Genomic DNA, 15,825 nt, shown 5'->3' on the forward strand with positions numbered 1-15,825 from the left:
TTATCGTTCAAAAATCTGTCTATCTCTGCCTTAAATATATTCAGTGACCCAGTCTCCACAGCTCTCTGGGGCAGAGAATTCCACAGATTTCTCCTCATCTGAGTTTTAAATGGACAGTCCCTTATTTTGAGACTATGTAGCCTAGTTTTAGTTTCCCCTATGAGTGGAAATATCCTCTCTGCATCCACCTTGTCGAGCCCCCTCATTATCTTATAAGTTTCATTAAGATCACCTCTCATTCTTCTGAATTCCAATGTGTATAGGCCCAACCTACTATACCTTTCCTCATAAATCAACCCTCTCATCTCCGGAATCAACCGAGTGAACCTTCTCTGAACAGCCTCCAATGCAAGTATATCCTTCCTTAAATATGGAGACCAAAACTGTACACAGTACTCCATCTGTGACCTCACCAAACCCTGTACAGTTGTAGCAGGACTTCTCTGCTTTTATATTCTATCCCCCTTGCAATAAAGGCCAAGATTCCATGCTGTACCTGGATGCTAACTTTTTGTGTTTCATGCACAAGGACCCCCAGGTGCCAAGAGAAACCTTGCTTGATACCACACGAGAGTGTTCAATTGTTGTTGTTTGTTCTGGGTGGGTTTTTGCATTTTTGGGCAATAGGTAGAGACCGGTAGTTCTGTTTGAGAGTCACACCCAGCTCACTAAGCTGTCTCTCTTTCAGACGCTGACTGTCCTGCGTATTTCCAGCATTTTCTGTTAAATACTGTGTTAGGAACAGCACCTTGAAAATCGGCCATGCCTATTCACGTGGCCAGGTACTTACTGCTTGAACTCGAGACCAGTGAAAGTGCCCAATTGAGCTGGAAGAGCACAAAACTTGGAGTGATAGCAAGCAAGTCCCCAAACCTTCAGTTTTGATGCAAGTCACGCAGATCTATGGGGGAAATGTAATGGCAATCGCACTAGGCTGAAAAGCAATTCATTACAAGCTAAAAGAAATACTGAAAATAAGCTGGTTTGTTCACATCTGAAGGAAAAAGATGGGTTCACATTTCAGTTGAGTCTTTACAGAATTGTAATTTTTTTTAAACTACTCCCTCAGAAGCTGGAGTTCCAATGGCCTGCTTGATTCATGAGTCTGGAGGAAGTTGTGCTAGAACTGTGTTGAAATATACCTTTGCTGATTTCTTTTCATAGATACAGTATGAAGGACAAAGACCTACTCCTTTCCTGTCTTTATTGAACAATATGTAAAAAACACAAAAGCAGTATTTATTCAGCTAGATGCATGACTTGTAATTACAACATCAGGAGAGCCACTGCGCAGAACAAAATGTGATAATTACATCTGTCGCATTTACACTCGGTCATTATTAAAGTGTAGTGAAATCAACCAATGATTTGGTGAACAATGGGTAATTTCCCTTGCTGAAGAGAGGAGGGCGGGAGGGTGTGAGTAAATGGAGAGCTGTAGTCCTCAGTGGCAGCAAGAAATTGTCAGGTGCATTAAAGGCTTAGTTTGCTTTTAAACTCCTGAGTGCGGGTTCCGGGATACGATTAACACGCTGCCATTTGTTTTTAAGTAGGAAATGTTCAATAATGATCCTTTAGGCAGCAGATTAAAGCAAGAAATGAACATTTTGTTTAAAATTAATTAATAAGCCACATAATCTGGGCAGCAATTTCCACTTGTCTTGATTTAGCGGTCTTGAGTTTGTTGGCAATTTAAAAGAAAAAAATCTCAATCAAAAGTGAGTTTATTTTGGCGTTTGACGGATTCCACTGTTAGAACTTATTGCATTATTAATTATGAAACATTGGAATGCAAAAGTATATGTTAGATTACTCGTTGGGCGGGTGGGGGGTGTATTATGGTGTTTTGTGGCTGACTCATTCACAACCAGCTGGCTTGACAAATTATATTTTTATTTAGAACTGACCTTTTTCTTACATTTTATACAATTTTAGGAGGAAATAAATGAATTTGTATTTCTATGCGCCCGTTTTGCCGATGTCTATTTACATCCAAATTTCCTGCCAGTCTCATTAGCATACGGCAAAGTGTAATAAATGGCGCAATCAGAGCCGGAGGAAAGCGCAGAACTCACATTCCTTCTTTTGAGTATGAGAATTAAAGTGTCGAGCCATCCATCATTCACGCACATTAGCACAGCCCGTTTAAGAACATAGAATCGTGGAAGCGTCTCAATTTTTGATGTGTCGTAGACTGATGACATAAAAATGCATTCAAAGAAACAGAAAACACCGAACAGGTCTCAATGAAGATAATTTTTTTTGGTAAAAATCGCAACCACTCACCAGACAGATTGCTTTGCTTCCTGCTGCACCTAAAATTCTGGGCTTAATGTTACAGCTATGCTGAGCCAGCGTAATTGCAGGAAATTCACGTGTACAGCTCTTTATCGTGGGCATGGAGCCAATTATAATGAGCCGAGATATGTTCAGGCGCAAGGATCGATAGAGGGACCTAAAATGTTGAGGAAATTCAGGCGTATCGTACTTGCGCCAGAGTTTGCTTGATCTTTTATGCCACGATTGCACGTGTCTCTTCGACACAAATACACGAGAACTCCATCTCTGTAGAGAGTTTGCAATTACAGTACCCTGACAAGGGAGGAACATGAAGAGAGGCTGCATATTCTTCCAACATCTTAGCAACGGAACATCAGAAAGTCAAATGGTGATTCTCATCTCAAGTATTGTACGCAAGACCCATAGCCTCTCCTCCCTCTCCCCAACAAGTGAGACAATTGTCTCTGGCACATGATCCATTTTCTCTACAAGTTCTTATTGTTCCCATCTTCTGTGCTTTTCCGGTTCCATTTGGCTTCTGCTTCAGGAAAGTAAGTTGGAGTCACTCTACCTGACTGGTGTCCAGGCAATAGCGTTGCTCCCAACATGGAAGCAGGCACGTTATTCCCCAGGCACGTACAATCCGCCCTCCTCACTGATTGCGAGCCGCAAATGGAGCAGCCATTCTCATCAGCTTGACTCGCCTGTCGTTGTATTTTGACCTTGTCTGTCTGTGATTGGCATTGATTTAAAGTGGTCCCCCTCCTTCATTCTGCCCTGCTAAACAGGTTAATTTAACGAAAATAAAAGGCATGCAGAGGTGACTCATTATTTTAGCTGAGGTTAACCCCAATCCCTCTGATCACAAGACCCAGTTTTACGCAATGTTTATTTTATTTTTTGCCCAATTTGGCCCATTAATCCAGGGAGTTTTGGTCGTCCAACATAATTACATTGGATGACAATAATTCTTTCCTTTACTGAAATCCAGCGGAATAAACCCGAAATCCTCTCTCTTGTAATATTGAAAGTGATGATTGGTTGTGTGGCTGTGCAGTCAGTATGGTGAATGCCAGAGCTGCAATGCAGGGTGTGTGAGATTGATCCGATGGTATTTCGAAAGAAGTCTGGCTGCAACCTACATCATGAAAACCGCTGGATCACATTAAATGCATAAAAGAGAAAGACAGAAAAAAAAATACTCTGCCAACTACATTCCCCAAGCCTGGGGAATCTTAATGCAAGGTCTCATTTTAATTACGCTGTGAGAAATTACAGCTCTGTACAAAAGGCTGTCATTAGGAATGTGTTGCATGTTGCTAGGATGTTCGGAGAATATGTTCCTTCCTTTTTTTGGGTGCTGTAATTGCTGCCTGTGCACCATTCAAGTGACAACCGGATTGTGCGAGGAGTTTGTGACTTCTCTTTGTCTACGATCCAGAGATTTTGCACTGGAAATTCCTTGTGTGACAGTCGGAACTTTTAGCCGAACCATAATTGCCACTATCAGCTTGATGAATTTTACGTGACCTGGATCGGAGCAGCATAATGAAATGCACAATGGAATGAATATAGATCGTAGAATGGAGTCTTTTATAAACTTGAGATTATTATGTCCTGCTTTTTCTAGATATATGAAACAGGCTCAAAGAAAACGTAATTATTCTTCATGGTTAAAGAATTAAAACGCATTTTCCTTGGTAATGCCTGAAGCTTGCAGTTAATAGACAAATCTAAAAAGCAAGAAAATTCCTCTGATTCCTTAACTTGCACCAAGTCCCTCTCACCCATCACCCCTGTGCTCGCTGACCTACATTGGCTCCCTGTTAAGCAACGCCTCGATTTCAAAATTCTCATATTTTCAAATCTCTCCATGGTCTCGACCCTCCCTATCCCTGTAATCTTTTTCAGCCTCAACCCCCTGGAGACGTCTGCGTTCCTCTAATTGAGCATCCCTGATTATAATCGCACCACCATTGGTGGCTGTGCCTTCTGTTACCGAGGCCCCAAGCTCGGGAACTCCCTGCCTCAACCTCTCCGCCTCTCTACCTCTCTTTCCTCCTTCAAGACGCTCCTTAAAACCTACCTCTTTGACCAAGCTTCTGCCCTAACACCTCCTTATGCGGCTTGGTGTCAAATTTTTAATCTCATAATACTCCTGTGAAGCACCTTGGGACGTTTCACTACGTATATAAATACAAGTTGTTGTTGTTAATTACTCCAGCAGATTGAAGAACTATTAAAATATGAATTTACTTTAAGGACCGAAGTCTGACCCTGGAGATTAGACTGATTTTGTAGAGGTGTAGAAGTGGCTCCCATCTACTTGTCCTGTTTCCAATACATCCTTTTGCAGTGTGAGGTGGAGGTTAATTCTGCGACTGGTGAGGTGTCTTTTTTTTATGCCATAGGCTGTGAGTGTGAAAGCCGCATTGACCATACGTGGTGACATTTATCCAAAGACGTTTAATGGTTCATGGTTTTGACACCACTACTGCAAGCTTATTGTCAAATGGTCTGCACTTGACTGCTGGAAAGTTCACTGTGCAGTGAATATTTTATAATACAGTCATAGCACCAAAAAGAATAATTAATTTGCGGTATTAATTATAATAATTTCACTTCCCCTCCCTCCACCCCCCCCCCCCCCCAACAGATTTAGAATCTGGTCAAAATGATAACAAGCTGCATCCATCGACACCCGGCCTGTCATATAGCTGCGGCAAAAGCATTTATTTACGCTTCTAAGTCAAAAGTGAAGACGTCGCCCAGGAATTTGCTCGGAGCTTCTCCCACTCTAGCGCAGTATCATTGGCCAGAGGTTCGGCATAAGCCCTGTCCACGCAGATAAACGGGGTTACTGCAGCAGAGAGGGAGAGGTCCTGAGGAAATTCAGTCCCGAAACCATTTGGGGGCTCCGACTCATCCTAAGCGCAGGAGAGAGGATGTCGGAGAAATGATCCCAGATCCATTGATCTGACCTTTGACATTCATGGAATGAACTCAGTGGGACCAAAAAAAAGAGGCGAGAATTATGTTATTACAAAATAACTTAATTCTACCGTTAAATATATGGAGGCTGAAATTGCCCCTTTTTTTAAAGAGGCGGTAATGAGCCGGGAAGGCCTTTCCGACCCGGAGCAGGCGGATGGTGCAACCGACCCGCAATTGCCCCCGGTTTGGGGCATTTCCGGCGGCCCTGTGTTTCCAGCCCGCCCGGTGCTCTGACCCGTTGTCGGCCACGCGCTGACCCCTTACCGACTGGCAACGACCCCTATTCCGCCCGGCGGGGAGTAATTGTCACGTGAGAGCGCAGCCGCTGCCGGTCGGTGCCCCCGACAACTTTGCATGGCGGGAAGCTGCCAGTGGCTGGGCGGCGCATCCATCCTTAAAGGGGAGGGTGCACCGCCACTGCCTCCATTTTGTTTTAATTTTCAGCCGACTCTTCAGTCGGCCCGACAATGGCGTCCGCTGGTTCGGCCAGGCCACCATCAGGCAGTCTAGCACCCCCCCCCCCCCCCCTTCTTGGGTGCCAGACTGCTGGCCCAGCCGAAGTCCTCGCTGGTGGCCCAGTGGGAGCCAAGGAGGCCTCGCTAGGCCTCGCAGCATCCCTCCCATTTAAGTGAAGGGGAGAGTCGTTGCTACTGGTGAGGTGTTATTTTTATAAACCAAAGGCTGTGAGTGTGGATACCACCCATCTTCTGGTCCGCTCCCGACTCTCTTCCACCCCTCTGCCGGCCCCAACACTGCCCCATTCATTTTTGTATACAAAAGGGCCAAAGTTCCCTCCAATTTCTGCCCCATATGTCCTGTTGGTAATTTGTCATTTAATTCGAATTATCCGCTCCAAATGGCCCCTTGGTATTATTAAGAATTTTTTAAAATATTTTAATTAAAAGAAAAGTGAACTCATTTAGTTTGATTACCTCTGTATGATTCTGTTTCTGGTATTAGAATGGATTTTCAATATGATGTATTTGTTTGTCATTAATTAGATTTATTATTCAGCCACCAGCTAGGGTAGAAATGAGCTCTTTTGAAATAAATCACTCTGCGAGGATAGGCCAAGTTGACGAAGTCTCATACTGAGGTCAGCATGGAAATTCCTTCCCATGTCCTCCATGTTCCTTACTATAGTGTCGGTCACGCCGATAAAATCAATCTAAAGTTATATAGCGATTGTTCTGCCATCAGCAACATTACAGAAAGACTCAGTACGGCAATTGAAAGCTGGAAGCATTACATTTTCCTCCATTTGCTAATTTTAGTGAAAAATGTTGCAGCAAAAAGTGCTTTCTTCATGGTTTATACTTGCATCATTGTCACCAAAATTAATATCCCTTTAGGTCTTTAAATGTAAATTTTGATGTATGAATTTGCACACAGAGCGTGCAGAATCCTTCACTGCTATTGTTTTCGTTATTTAATAGAGTCCATTAAATAACATTCTACCAAGGGTGTTGGTAGAATAAATTAAAACTATTTAGTCAGTCAGATTTTAAGGCAGCTGTTTCAATTGGTTATCGGTTGGTGACATTAGTATTTGAGTTATAAAACAACATGCAGTTATCTTTTATAAAAAAGTGTTGTCACATTACTGTACCTCATACCACACCAAAGATGTCTCAGCCCCTCGATTTGACCTGGTGATGAGCATGGCCTTGAAAAATTCTTTAAAGGTGTTCTGCTTTTTACGTCAAAAGACTTTGGACATCTGCTTCAGCTTAGTCATGTATTGGCTGCATCAAAAGCAGGCCCGAGTAGGCCTCCTTTCCTTCCGATTTCCAGAAGTACAAATGCTGTGCATCTCAATGGCTTGAGCCCTCCCGCAGTGAATAGCATACAAAAATATCAGCAATGTAAATGGTTGTTGGCACCGCTATTGAAAGTAAAACCTCTGTGCAAGGTGGGGGTTCTGAGGTTGTGTCCCCTTTCCACATGAAGAAAAGATTGGCTCTGAACACTTTTGTTTCTGTGCCTTGGACAGTTCCTGCTAATGTATTAAGGACCCAACAAACATAAAACTGGGGATGGAGGGGGTGGGGGGTGGGGTGCAAATGACGTGTGAAGGGAGGGGATTACAACATGCACCAGAGCATTTTGTGGTTTAAATATATATATATATATATATATATTGTATATTTTTTTAAATGTGACAAAACTGCTGCAGTAAATAAATGAGAAATGTCTCCCACGGCACTGTAGGTTAACTTGACCTCCCCTGTAGGCACGGACTCATATCATTGCATCCAGACTGAAACCCGAAAGACCATCTTGTGGTAATGCGACTCTAGTTGTGTCATGGTCCAGTGATTGATAAATAATCCTATCAATAATGCTGAAAAGACACCCGACTCAGCACTCTAATACTTCTGCATATTTCTTTGAATCTTGCATCCCTTAGGATTATATTAGAACTGTTTTTCCCGCGTGCCTTGGTTCTTAAAAATGCATCCGATTTATTTTTTTGATCTGCATTTCTATTTCATTACTGATTACTGGACTCTATCTCTTTTAGAATGTTTTTTTTCTTACAATAAGAAAAAAAGGATATGTCTTGCAACTTGAAAATTTGATTAAACTCATTTATGAATAGAGAGAAGCTGTTAGACCCAACAATGAGTCAGAAGGCTCCAGTGTCCCACTCCAGAGACTTGAGCACAAAATCTAGGCTTATACTCCAGTGCCGCAATGAAGGAATGCTGCACTATCGGAGGTGCTGTCTTTTGAATGAGACTTTAAACTGAGGCCCTGTCTGCCCTCTCAGATGAGCATTACATTAAAGATCCCATTCATATTTCGAAGAAGAGCAGGGGAGTTCTACCCGATGGCCTGGCTAATATTTATCCCTCAAGCAACAGCTAAAAAGAGCTCTGGTCATTATCTCATTGCTGTTTGTGGGAGCTTGCTGTGCGCAAGTTGGCTGCCGCATTTCCCACATTACAACAGTAACTACACTGCAAAATTATCTCTTTGGCTGTAAAGTGCTTTAGGATATCTTGAGGTCATGAAAGCGTTATATAAATGCAAGTCTTTTTTTTTTCTTTTATTACTCTTGTCTGCAACTTCTTACTCCTAACTTTCTAATTTTTAACTTCTGATCTGTGGTGGTTGAACCTCAACCCCCTCAATAGTGATCAACCTGCCTGTGAACACGACTGAACTTCAGAATTGAAAGTGTTGAACTATAATGAATCATATTGTGATGATGAATCACACTGTTACCAAGTACATGGATCTCCATGATAACCCCACACCTCTCATTTCTTTCCATTTAGATGGACCATGACCCCAGGAACCCCGCATACATTGCTTCTCAAGGCCCACTGCCTGCCACAGTCGCAGATTTCTGGCAGGTAAGAGATCTGTCCAAGCATTATTTATATTTCAAGAGAAAACTTTGGAAGGACTGGAGGACTGGGAACTTGCTAAAATGCTACAATAATAGGGAGCATCACAGATTTATCGGATGGTTGACATTGGTATAATTTCATTTACCATCAATGAACAGTTCTTAATCTGCCGTTCGATTTAAAAGTAAAAGATGAAAGCATTCGTGAAATCTTTGGTAAAAACTTAATTCTCTCCTGCAACAGATTGCCTAACTTCACAAGAAACACAAGCGCTAGTAATATCAATATTCTCTCGCAATATAAAAATGAACCTAGTTAAGCTCTGCTGTGTTGGCTATCCATAGTGTTTGAATGTGAAAAGGAACAGGGAAATGATATTCCAGCTGATAGCCCCAGTACAGTATCGAGCACCAGCGCATGCACGATAGGGGGAATGGCCTCTTTCTGTATTGAATTGTCTATGGTTCATTTGTATGAAAAAGCAAAGAACAAAGAAGGACTTGCATTTTTAGACTGTACTGTGATATAAGGGAAGTCTTCATCTGGGACACAAGAAGAGTTTGAAGGTTTTACTAATTTTCTTATTTCTGGCAGTACTGTGGTTGTTAACACTTTTAGATATATGGAATATCCTGTTCGCTTTTACTCTTTCTGACAGTAAAATAGTTACAGAGACCGAGTAAACGACTTATTACTTGTTTCTCACGATAGTTAGGAAAACGTTTAGTGCTTCCTGTTGTATGTTTAAAATACTAAGGGGCAGCAAGACTCCGAAAGTGTTGCGCCTGTAGATGGAGCTGTGAGAGTCATGTTACGTGACTCATTGAGCACATTTGGGCTGCACTGACTTAACACGACAGCCCCACTATGCTGACCCTGACCTCCACCATCCTGGAACTTGGCACAAGTCGTTTGTGCACTAATTTCAATGAATTAAAATGCAACTTGCGTTTTGTCTAATTCCCTCATTGGCCTGATGCAGCAAATTAACTGAATAAAAGGTCCCTTCGAACAGACTTTAAATAAAACACAGCTCCTGCAGGCAAATGGAGAGCGGCCAATTAAAGCAGACAAATCCATTATCTTCCCTACTGATTGTAAAACTGAAACACACCGAATTCCTGAGGAAAGATATGCAGCGCAATCAAATTATTCAGTGCACCACAACTAGCAATGCAGCCTCTCAACAACTTAATCCTGCAGATTTAGACTTAGGGACTGGTAGTTCTATGCATGCGGAATCTACTTGTTCTACCTACAGCCGCTCCCCGCGCCCCCATCTCCTAAACAAAGCAACAGTTTTCAAAAGGTTCACCCCTGCTCGTACCTCATGGCACTTGAATCGTACCTTAACCCCCACTCATTTTCTCTTTTCCCACATCCAACTGGGAAGATAATTGTGTCAGTGACCCCCCCCACCTCCCCGCCTTCAATGCAGAACATTCTGGTGCCCCTTCCACCACCACTGAGCAGGATTCTGTAGCTCGATCTTTGAAATTGTTCCCCCTTCGCTGTGAAGCATCTTGATCTTGGGCCTCTGCTTCATGAAGAGCGATCTGGCTTCCTCACACCCTCCCCACCCAGCATTTCTGGGCTTTTCAGCACCCCGCCCTCCCCAAACTTTCTCCCTTCTCTGTCCCCCTTGCCGTTGCCACTTCCCTCATCCTGTTCCCCATTCTCCTTCCCCTCTCCTCACTCCTCCTTTCCGCCTTCACTCTCTCCCCTCCTATCTCCCCCTCTCCCTTCCCCTCAATTCCATCCAATCTGCCTCCACTCCCCTCCCCCATACCTCTTGGTTCAATTATAAGGGAGCGGTAGCGTAGTGGTTATTTTACTGGTCTAGTAATCCAGAGGCTTGGACTAATGATTCAGAGAAACAAGTTCAAATCCCACCACGTCAGCTGGGGAATTTAAATTCAATTAAATAAACCTGGAATAAAGAAAAGCTCGTATTGTTGTAACCAACCATCTGGTTCACTAATGTCCTTTAGGGAAGGAATTCTGCCGTCCTTATCCAGTCTGGCCTACATGTCACAGCACACCCACAGCAATGTGGTTGACTCTTAACTGTCCTCTGAAATGGCAAGCCACTCAGTTGTTAAGGGCAATTGGGAATGGTAAATAAATGCTGGCCTTGCCAGCGACGCCTACATCCTGTGAACACGTTAAAAAAAAAAATTCTCCCACCCTCTGAACCCTGCTTGACCTGAAAAGTGCCCTTGGTTGTGACTTCCCACCACGAGATTGGCTAGTTAAAAATAAATACAAATTGATAAAGGTATGGTTAAATCAATTTACAGGGGGTACGGTAGCATAGTGGTTACGTTACTGGATTAGTAATCCAGAGGCCTGGACAAATGATCCAGAGACATGAGTTCAAATCCCACCATGGCTGGGGCATTTAAATTCATGGAATAAAAAACTAATATCAGTAATGGTGACCATGAAACTACCGGATTATCGTAAAAACCCATCTGGTTCACTAATGTCTTTTAGGGAAGGAAATCTGTCATTCTTACCTGGTCTGGTCTATATGTGATTCCAGGCCCAGAGCAATGTGGTAGACTCTTAACCGCCCTCTGCCACCTTCTCGAGGGCAATTAGGGATGGGCAATAAATGCTGGCATTGCCAGCGACGCTCACATCGCGTGAATGAATTAAAAAGTGTTTTACTATTTCTCGTTTACAAATGTCATAGCTTGGATTAAATGATCAAGCCTTAATCTGCATACTTTAGAAGTATCTCTAAACCTTTCCTAATTACTTTCCACGAGCGCTGAGCTCTCTTGTCCAATAGGACTTCCAAACTTTCCCTCCTAGGTTCTCCACAAGGTGTGTGAGTGGCCTGCATTGCTATCCATTTGGATCACAGAGGAGGCAGCTGAATGATTATTTTATAGTCTTGATCACTGTATTTTTATTACTGTCATAAAAAGTATATTTCTTCTCATTTTGCTAATGGGTCTTGAACCAATCTAATGAGAAGTAAAATATAATGGGAGTGCATATTTGACATCATTGCATAGAGACTGGGAGTCAGTCTTTTGTCTTAAGATTTAGTGGAAACAGATATGTATTTTCTTAAAGGAAAATGTAATTTTTAACTACAGTACATTCAAATATCATAATATGCTACATAATTATATATTGATTGCTGCAACTAACTAATTCAAAGAGTTAAATAATTGTTCCATTGGGGTGATATAATGGTTTACACAACTTGATATCATTATTTTGGCACCGTACGAGGATAGTGATGAAAACTAGGCACGGCGTTCAAAGTATCCGGTCATCTCCAGCCCAGCTATGGACCCTGGAGAAAAATAGCAAAATTCTGTGGAAGCTGCGACGTCAATTTTCTCTGTGGGTTGGCAAGCGGCAAGCGAAACACGAGCAAGACTTAAGTGGCGGTTCACGTTTTCTGGGCATGTGTGAATTCTGACTGTGACTCACTGATAATAAGTACAGAGTAATTAGCCCCTCACACTGTGACTATGGACTCTTGTTCCTCCCTTCAGATGGTTTGGGAGAACGGCTGTGTTGTTATCGTCATGCTGACACCCTTGACGGAAAATGGAGTCAAGCAATGTTACCACTATTGGCCGGATGAGGGTTCAAACCTCTACCACATCTATGAGGTAAAGTGCAGGCCTTTGCAGTGCGATTCAATGAAGATCAGTTTTTCGGTTATTACGTCGGTGATTAAAGTATCCATAATAACAAATTTTAAAATGAGCTAATTATTTTGTGTCGATGCCTGATTTACCGTGCAACTTTTCCTGCGAACAACTTTATGAACTGCAGTCCCTTTCAAATTTTAAATTATTCATGATGATAGTATCTATCTGTAAAGTATTTTAACAAGCTGGCCAAGTGCCAGTCTACTCAGAGAGCCTGAGCTTGCCTCTGTGAGACCCATTTACGTATTCACTTTCCTTCTCTAGCTTACTTTCACTGAGTGACTCTCTTCTTAATCTTCCTAATTTCATGTCATTACCCTCACAATCTTACATTTACGACTTCGTATTAGCTCCATCAAATTAGCCGAATCCGATATGCATAGCCATTACCTCAATCACTACTACTGTTCTGATGTCCCATCCACAGCGACCACTGCAACAATATTTATCATGGAATTAAAGTACTGTCCTTGTATGCTGTACCATGTATACTGTACGCTCGTGTTGTATGATCACGTGTTATAATTCAAGTATAATTGCAATAGGAAAAAAACATGGATGGAAGATAAGCCAATAGAGTTTCTCGGAATTAGCTAGCTATTTCTAGGACAAACACAATCTTTAACTACACTGTAAAATAAAACTTGATATTTTATTTCACATACATTATAAACAGCTCCAAACAAGTAACGTAAATAATAGACTTCGAGGCATTGGCTACATGTACGTGGCATTGTACAAGACTTTAGCTCTCAGTACAAACAACCAAGCTTTCAATGAAGCAACATTCCTTGAGGCTTGTGGCATCACGTGTTTCCATTCTTTCCTAATTGCTTTCTGCCAAGCAGCCACATCTTTGGCACAAGCTGTGAACACTTGACTGTCAGCCAGCTGGTTGTGAGTTTGAATGCCAGATGAGCTTGTTCTTTGCATTCTGTTCGATCATATGTTGTTGATGCTGCTGCCACTTTGCTCTTGGGCTGCATCCCAGTGTCCTCTGGGCTGATGTTCCAGCTCTACCCCTTCTGCAGCCACTGTGCAACATGGGGAGTGAGCTGGCGGATGGCTGGGGAGGAGGTATGGGTCGGGGGGGAGTCGCATGTTACCTGGACTTGTGAATTCAGCCCAAGAGTTCAACCCCATCTTGAAGTGCTCTTACATTGACAGGGTGTAATCCACAGCAGGTGCATGGTCCTGAAGCTGCCAATGGCACTCATTAATTTAATATATATGATCCAACCTGCAGAGACTTGATTGCATTGACAACCCATAGTTCCATCGCTCTTGTGAGCTACTCTGTGTCTCCGGTTACAAATAAAGGCACAGAACCAGATTCCCTCTCTTTTCACAATTTGGAGTGGAGGCAGGAAGAAAGATAGACAAGGCACAGCGATGCAGGATGGTAGGAGGTCTCCATTTAAGCGCTGCTCCACTAGTGCCATTAGTTAGCCATCAGAGTTCCATCGAGGCTGCTGTTAGATCAAAGAAGGCAACATCAGTCTTAAGATCTTTCTGAAAGCCAAGCTGTGTGTGTAATTGTAAGTGTGTGAGGCGAGTACAGCAGATCATTTATATTGATAAACTGATGAATCTTGGAGAGGATAAAACCCCACCCCAGAGAGGAGAAGCTATACCATTCCTGGAAGCACTGCAGTACCCGGTTGATCCGTGGCGTGGATGGAGCAAGCCGCTGTCCATTTCCCTGTTATATGTGCTGATAAGGTCAGAGGAAGAGGGATGGGAGAAGACTCATATGGAGCATGAACACGGGCATGGACCAGCTGGCCTGGCTCTGAAGCCTGAATCAATGTCAACGCTAGACCCTATCAATTTGAGTAAAACCACGTTACAAGCCCTATTTGATGTAAAGCAGAAACCACCCAAAAATATAGTGGAGATGTTTACACCTGTAAAGGAGCCCAGAACTAGAGAACCTAAATATATGATAGTCACTAATAAGGAATTCAGGAGAAACTTCGTTACTCAAAGAGTGGTTTGAATGTGGAACTTGCAACCATAGGGAATAGTTGACGTGAAGCGCATAGATGCATTTAAGGGGAAGCTAGATAAGTACCTGAGGAAAAGAGTAATAATAATAATACCTTTTATTTATATATTGCATTTAACGTAGTAAAACGTCCCAAGGTGCTTCACAACAGTGTTACAAACAAACAGATAAATTTAACACCGAGCCACAGAAGAAATTAAGGCAGATGATCAAAAGCTTGTTTAAAGAGAGGTAGGTTTTAACCTGCGTCTTAAAGGAGGAAAGAGAGTAAGAGAGGCGGGGAGGTTTAGGGAGGGAATTCCAGAGCTGAGGGCCCAGGCAGCTGAAGGCACGTTCACCGATGGTTGAGCAGTTATAATGAGAGATATTCAAGAGGCCAGAATTTGAGGAGCGCAGACATCCTTGTGGGATTGTGAGGCTGAAAAAGATTATAGAGATAGGGAGGGGCAAGTCCCTATGAATTGAAACATAATTAAAGTTACATGCTCTGTTGAAGATTTTGTTCCTGGGAATAAAACTTATTTTATTATAGGAGCGAGCAATTTCAATAACATTTTTATTATTTGTAAACAAGGATATGTTGTTAGGGTGAGATGATATAGGGTGGGAGGATGAACAACTGAGTAGAACAGTTTGGGCAGCATGGCCTGTTTCTGTGCTGTAGGTGCCATGTAATTACCCTTTCATTTTAAAGGTTTTTTTTTAAATTTAACTTCAGGTTAACCTCGTCTCGGAGCACATCTGGTGTGAAGATTTCCTGGTGCGCAGCTTTTACCTCAAAAACCTCCAGACCAACGAGACTCGCACGGTGACGCAATTCCATTTCCTGAGCTGGTTTGACCAGGCCGTTCCCTCGTCCACCAGGTCCCTCTTGGACTTCCGCAGGTACAGCAGCCGCTCGGCACCGAGCTAATCTCGCCCGAATGCTTCGTTTAACATCCCCCTTGCCACGTCTTATCCTTTCCAGGGAGCTTTGAGGCATTGCTAGTGTCACTAGAGAAATGCGGACCTCAGCCGGTAGATCACCGGCGATCCTGTAAACCTTTTGAGTGTCAACGTGCCAAAGTATCTGGCTTTGAACGTTGGTTGAACCGGATTCGGTTGGTGGTGCGTTGGTGATTGTCAAAACGGAAGTAGCATCAGGTTGAAGAAGCCCGGTGGACACAATGGGGCCGCGGTTTCTGACTGCAGATAGATAGACAGTTGCTATGTCTAATTAATTTATTCCTTACGCCCAGAGGGAGCAAATTTGCACTTTAAAGGAGATTGTGAGACTAAAACTGAGCAAAAATTAACATCAATGTGTGAAGGACTCTTTTAAATTTTAAATTATGCTAAATATGACCCTAGCCTGACCTATTTTCTTGCTGTGTGCCATAGAATTTACTAACAGTGCTCGCTCTTTAAGTGGACAAACTCTTATGTTGCCAGCTCATTAACAGTTGCCAGTGTCATTTTTGTGATGTTGCAGCTAGTAATATGAGCCCAGTTGCATAGTCACAAA

General features: G+C 42.7%; 1 protein-coding gene across 2 annotated transcripts in view; it reads left to right on the forward strand.

Moving 5' to 3' along the window:
• Positions 1 to 15,825, forward strand: part of ptprn2 (protein tyrosine phosphatase receptor type N2) — a 1,205,047-nt gene that overhangs the window by 1,142,375 nt on the left and 46,847 nt on the right. For both annotated transcript variants that reach the window (XM_070881617.1, XM_070881618.1), the window contains 3 exons: positions 8,559 to 8,636; positions 12,152 to 12,271; positions 15,040 to 15,206. In XM_070881617.1, coding sequence (XP_070737718.1) covers positions 8,559 to 8,636; positions 12,152 to 12,271; positions 15,040 to 15,206 — 365 coding nt within the window. The remainder of the gene's footprint in view (positions 1 to 8,558; positions 8,637 to 12,151; positions 12,272 to 15,039; positions 15,207 to 15,825) is intronic.

The sequence above is a fragment of the Pristiophorus japonicus genome, chromosome 5 (assembly GCF_044704955.1).
Source record: "Pristiophorus japonicus isolate sPriJap1 chromosome 5, sPriJap1.hap1, whole genome shotgun sequence".
NCBI lineage: Eukaryota > Metazoa > Chordata > Chondrichthyes > Pristiophoridae > Pristiophorus > Pristiophorus japonicus.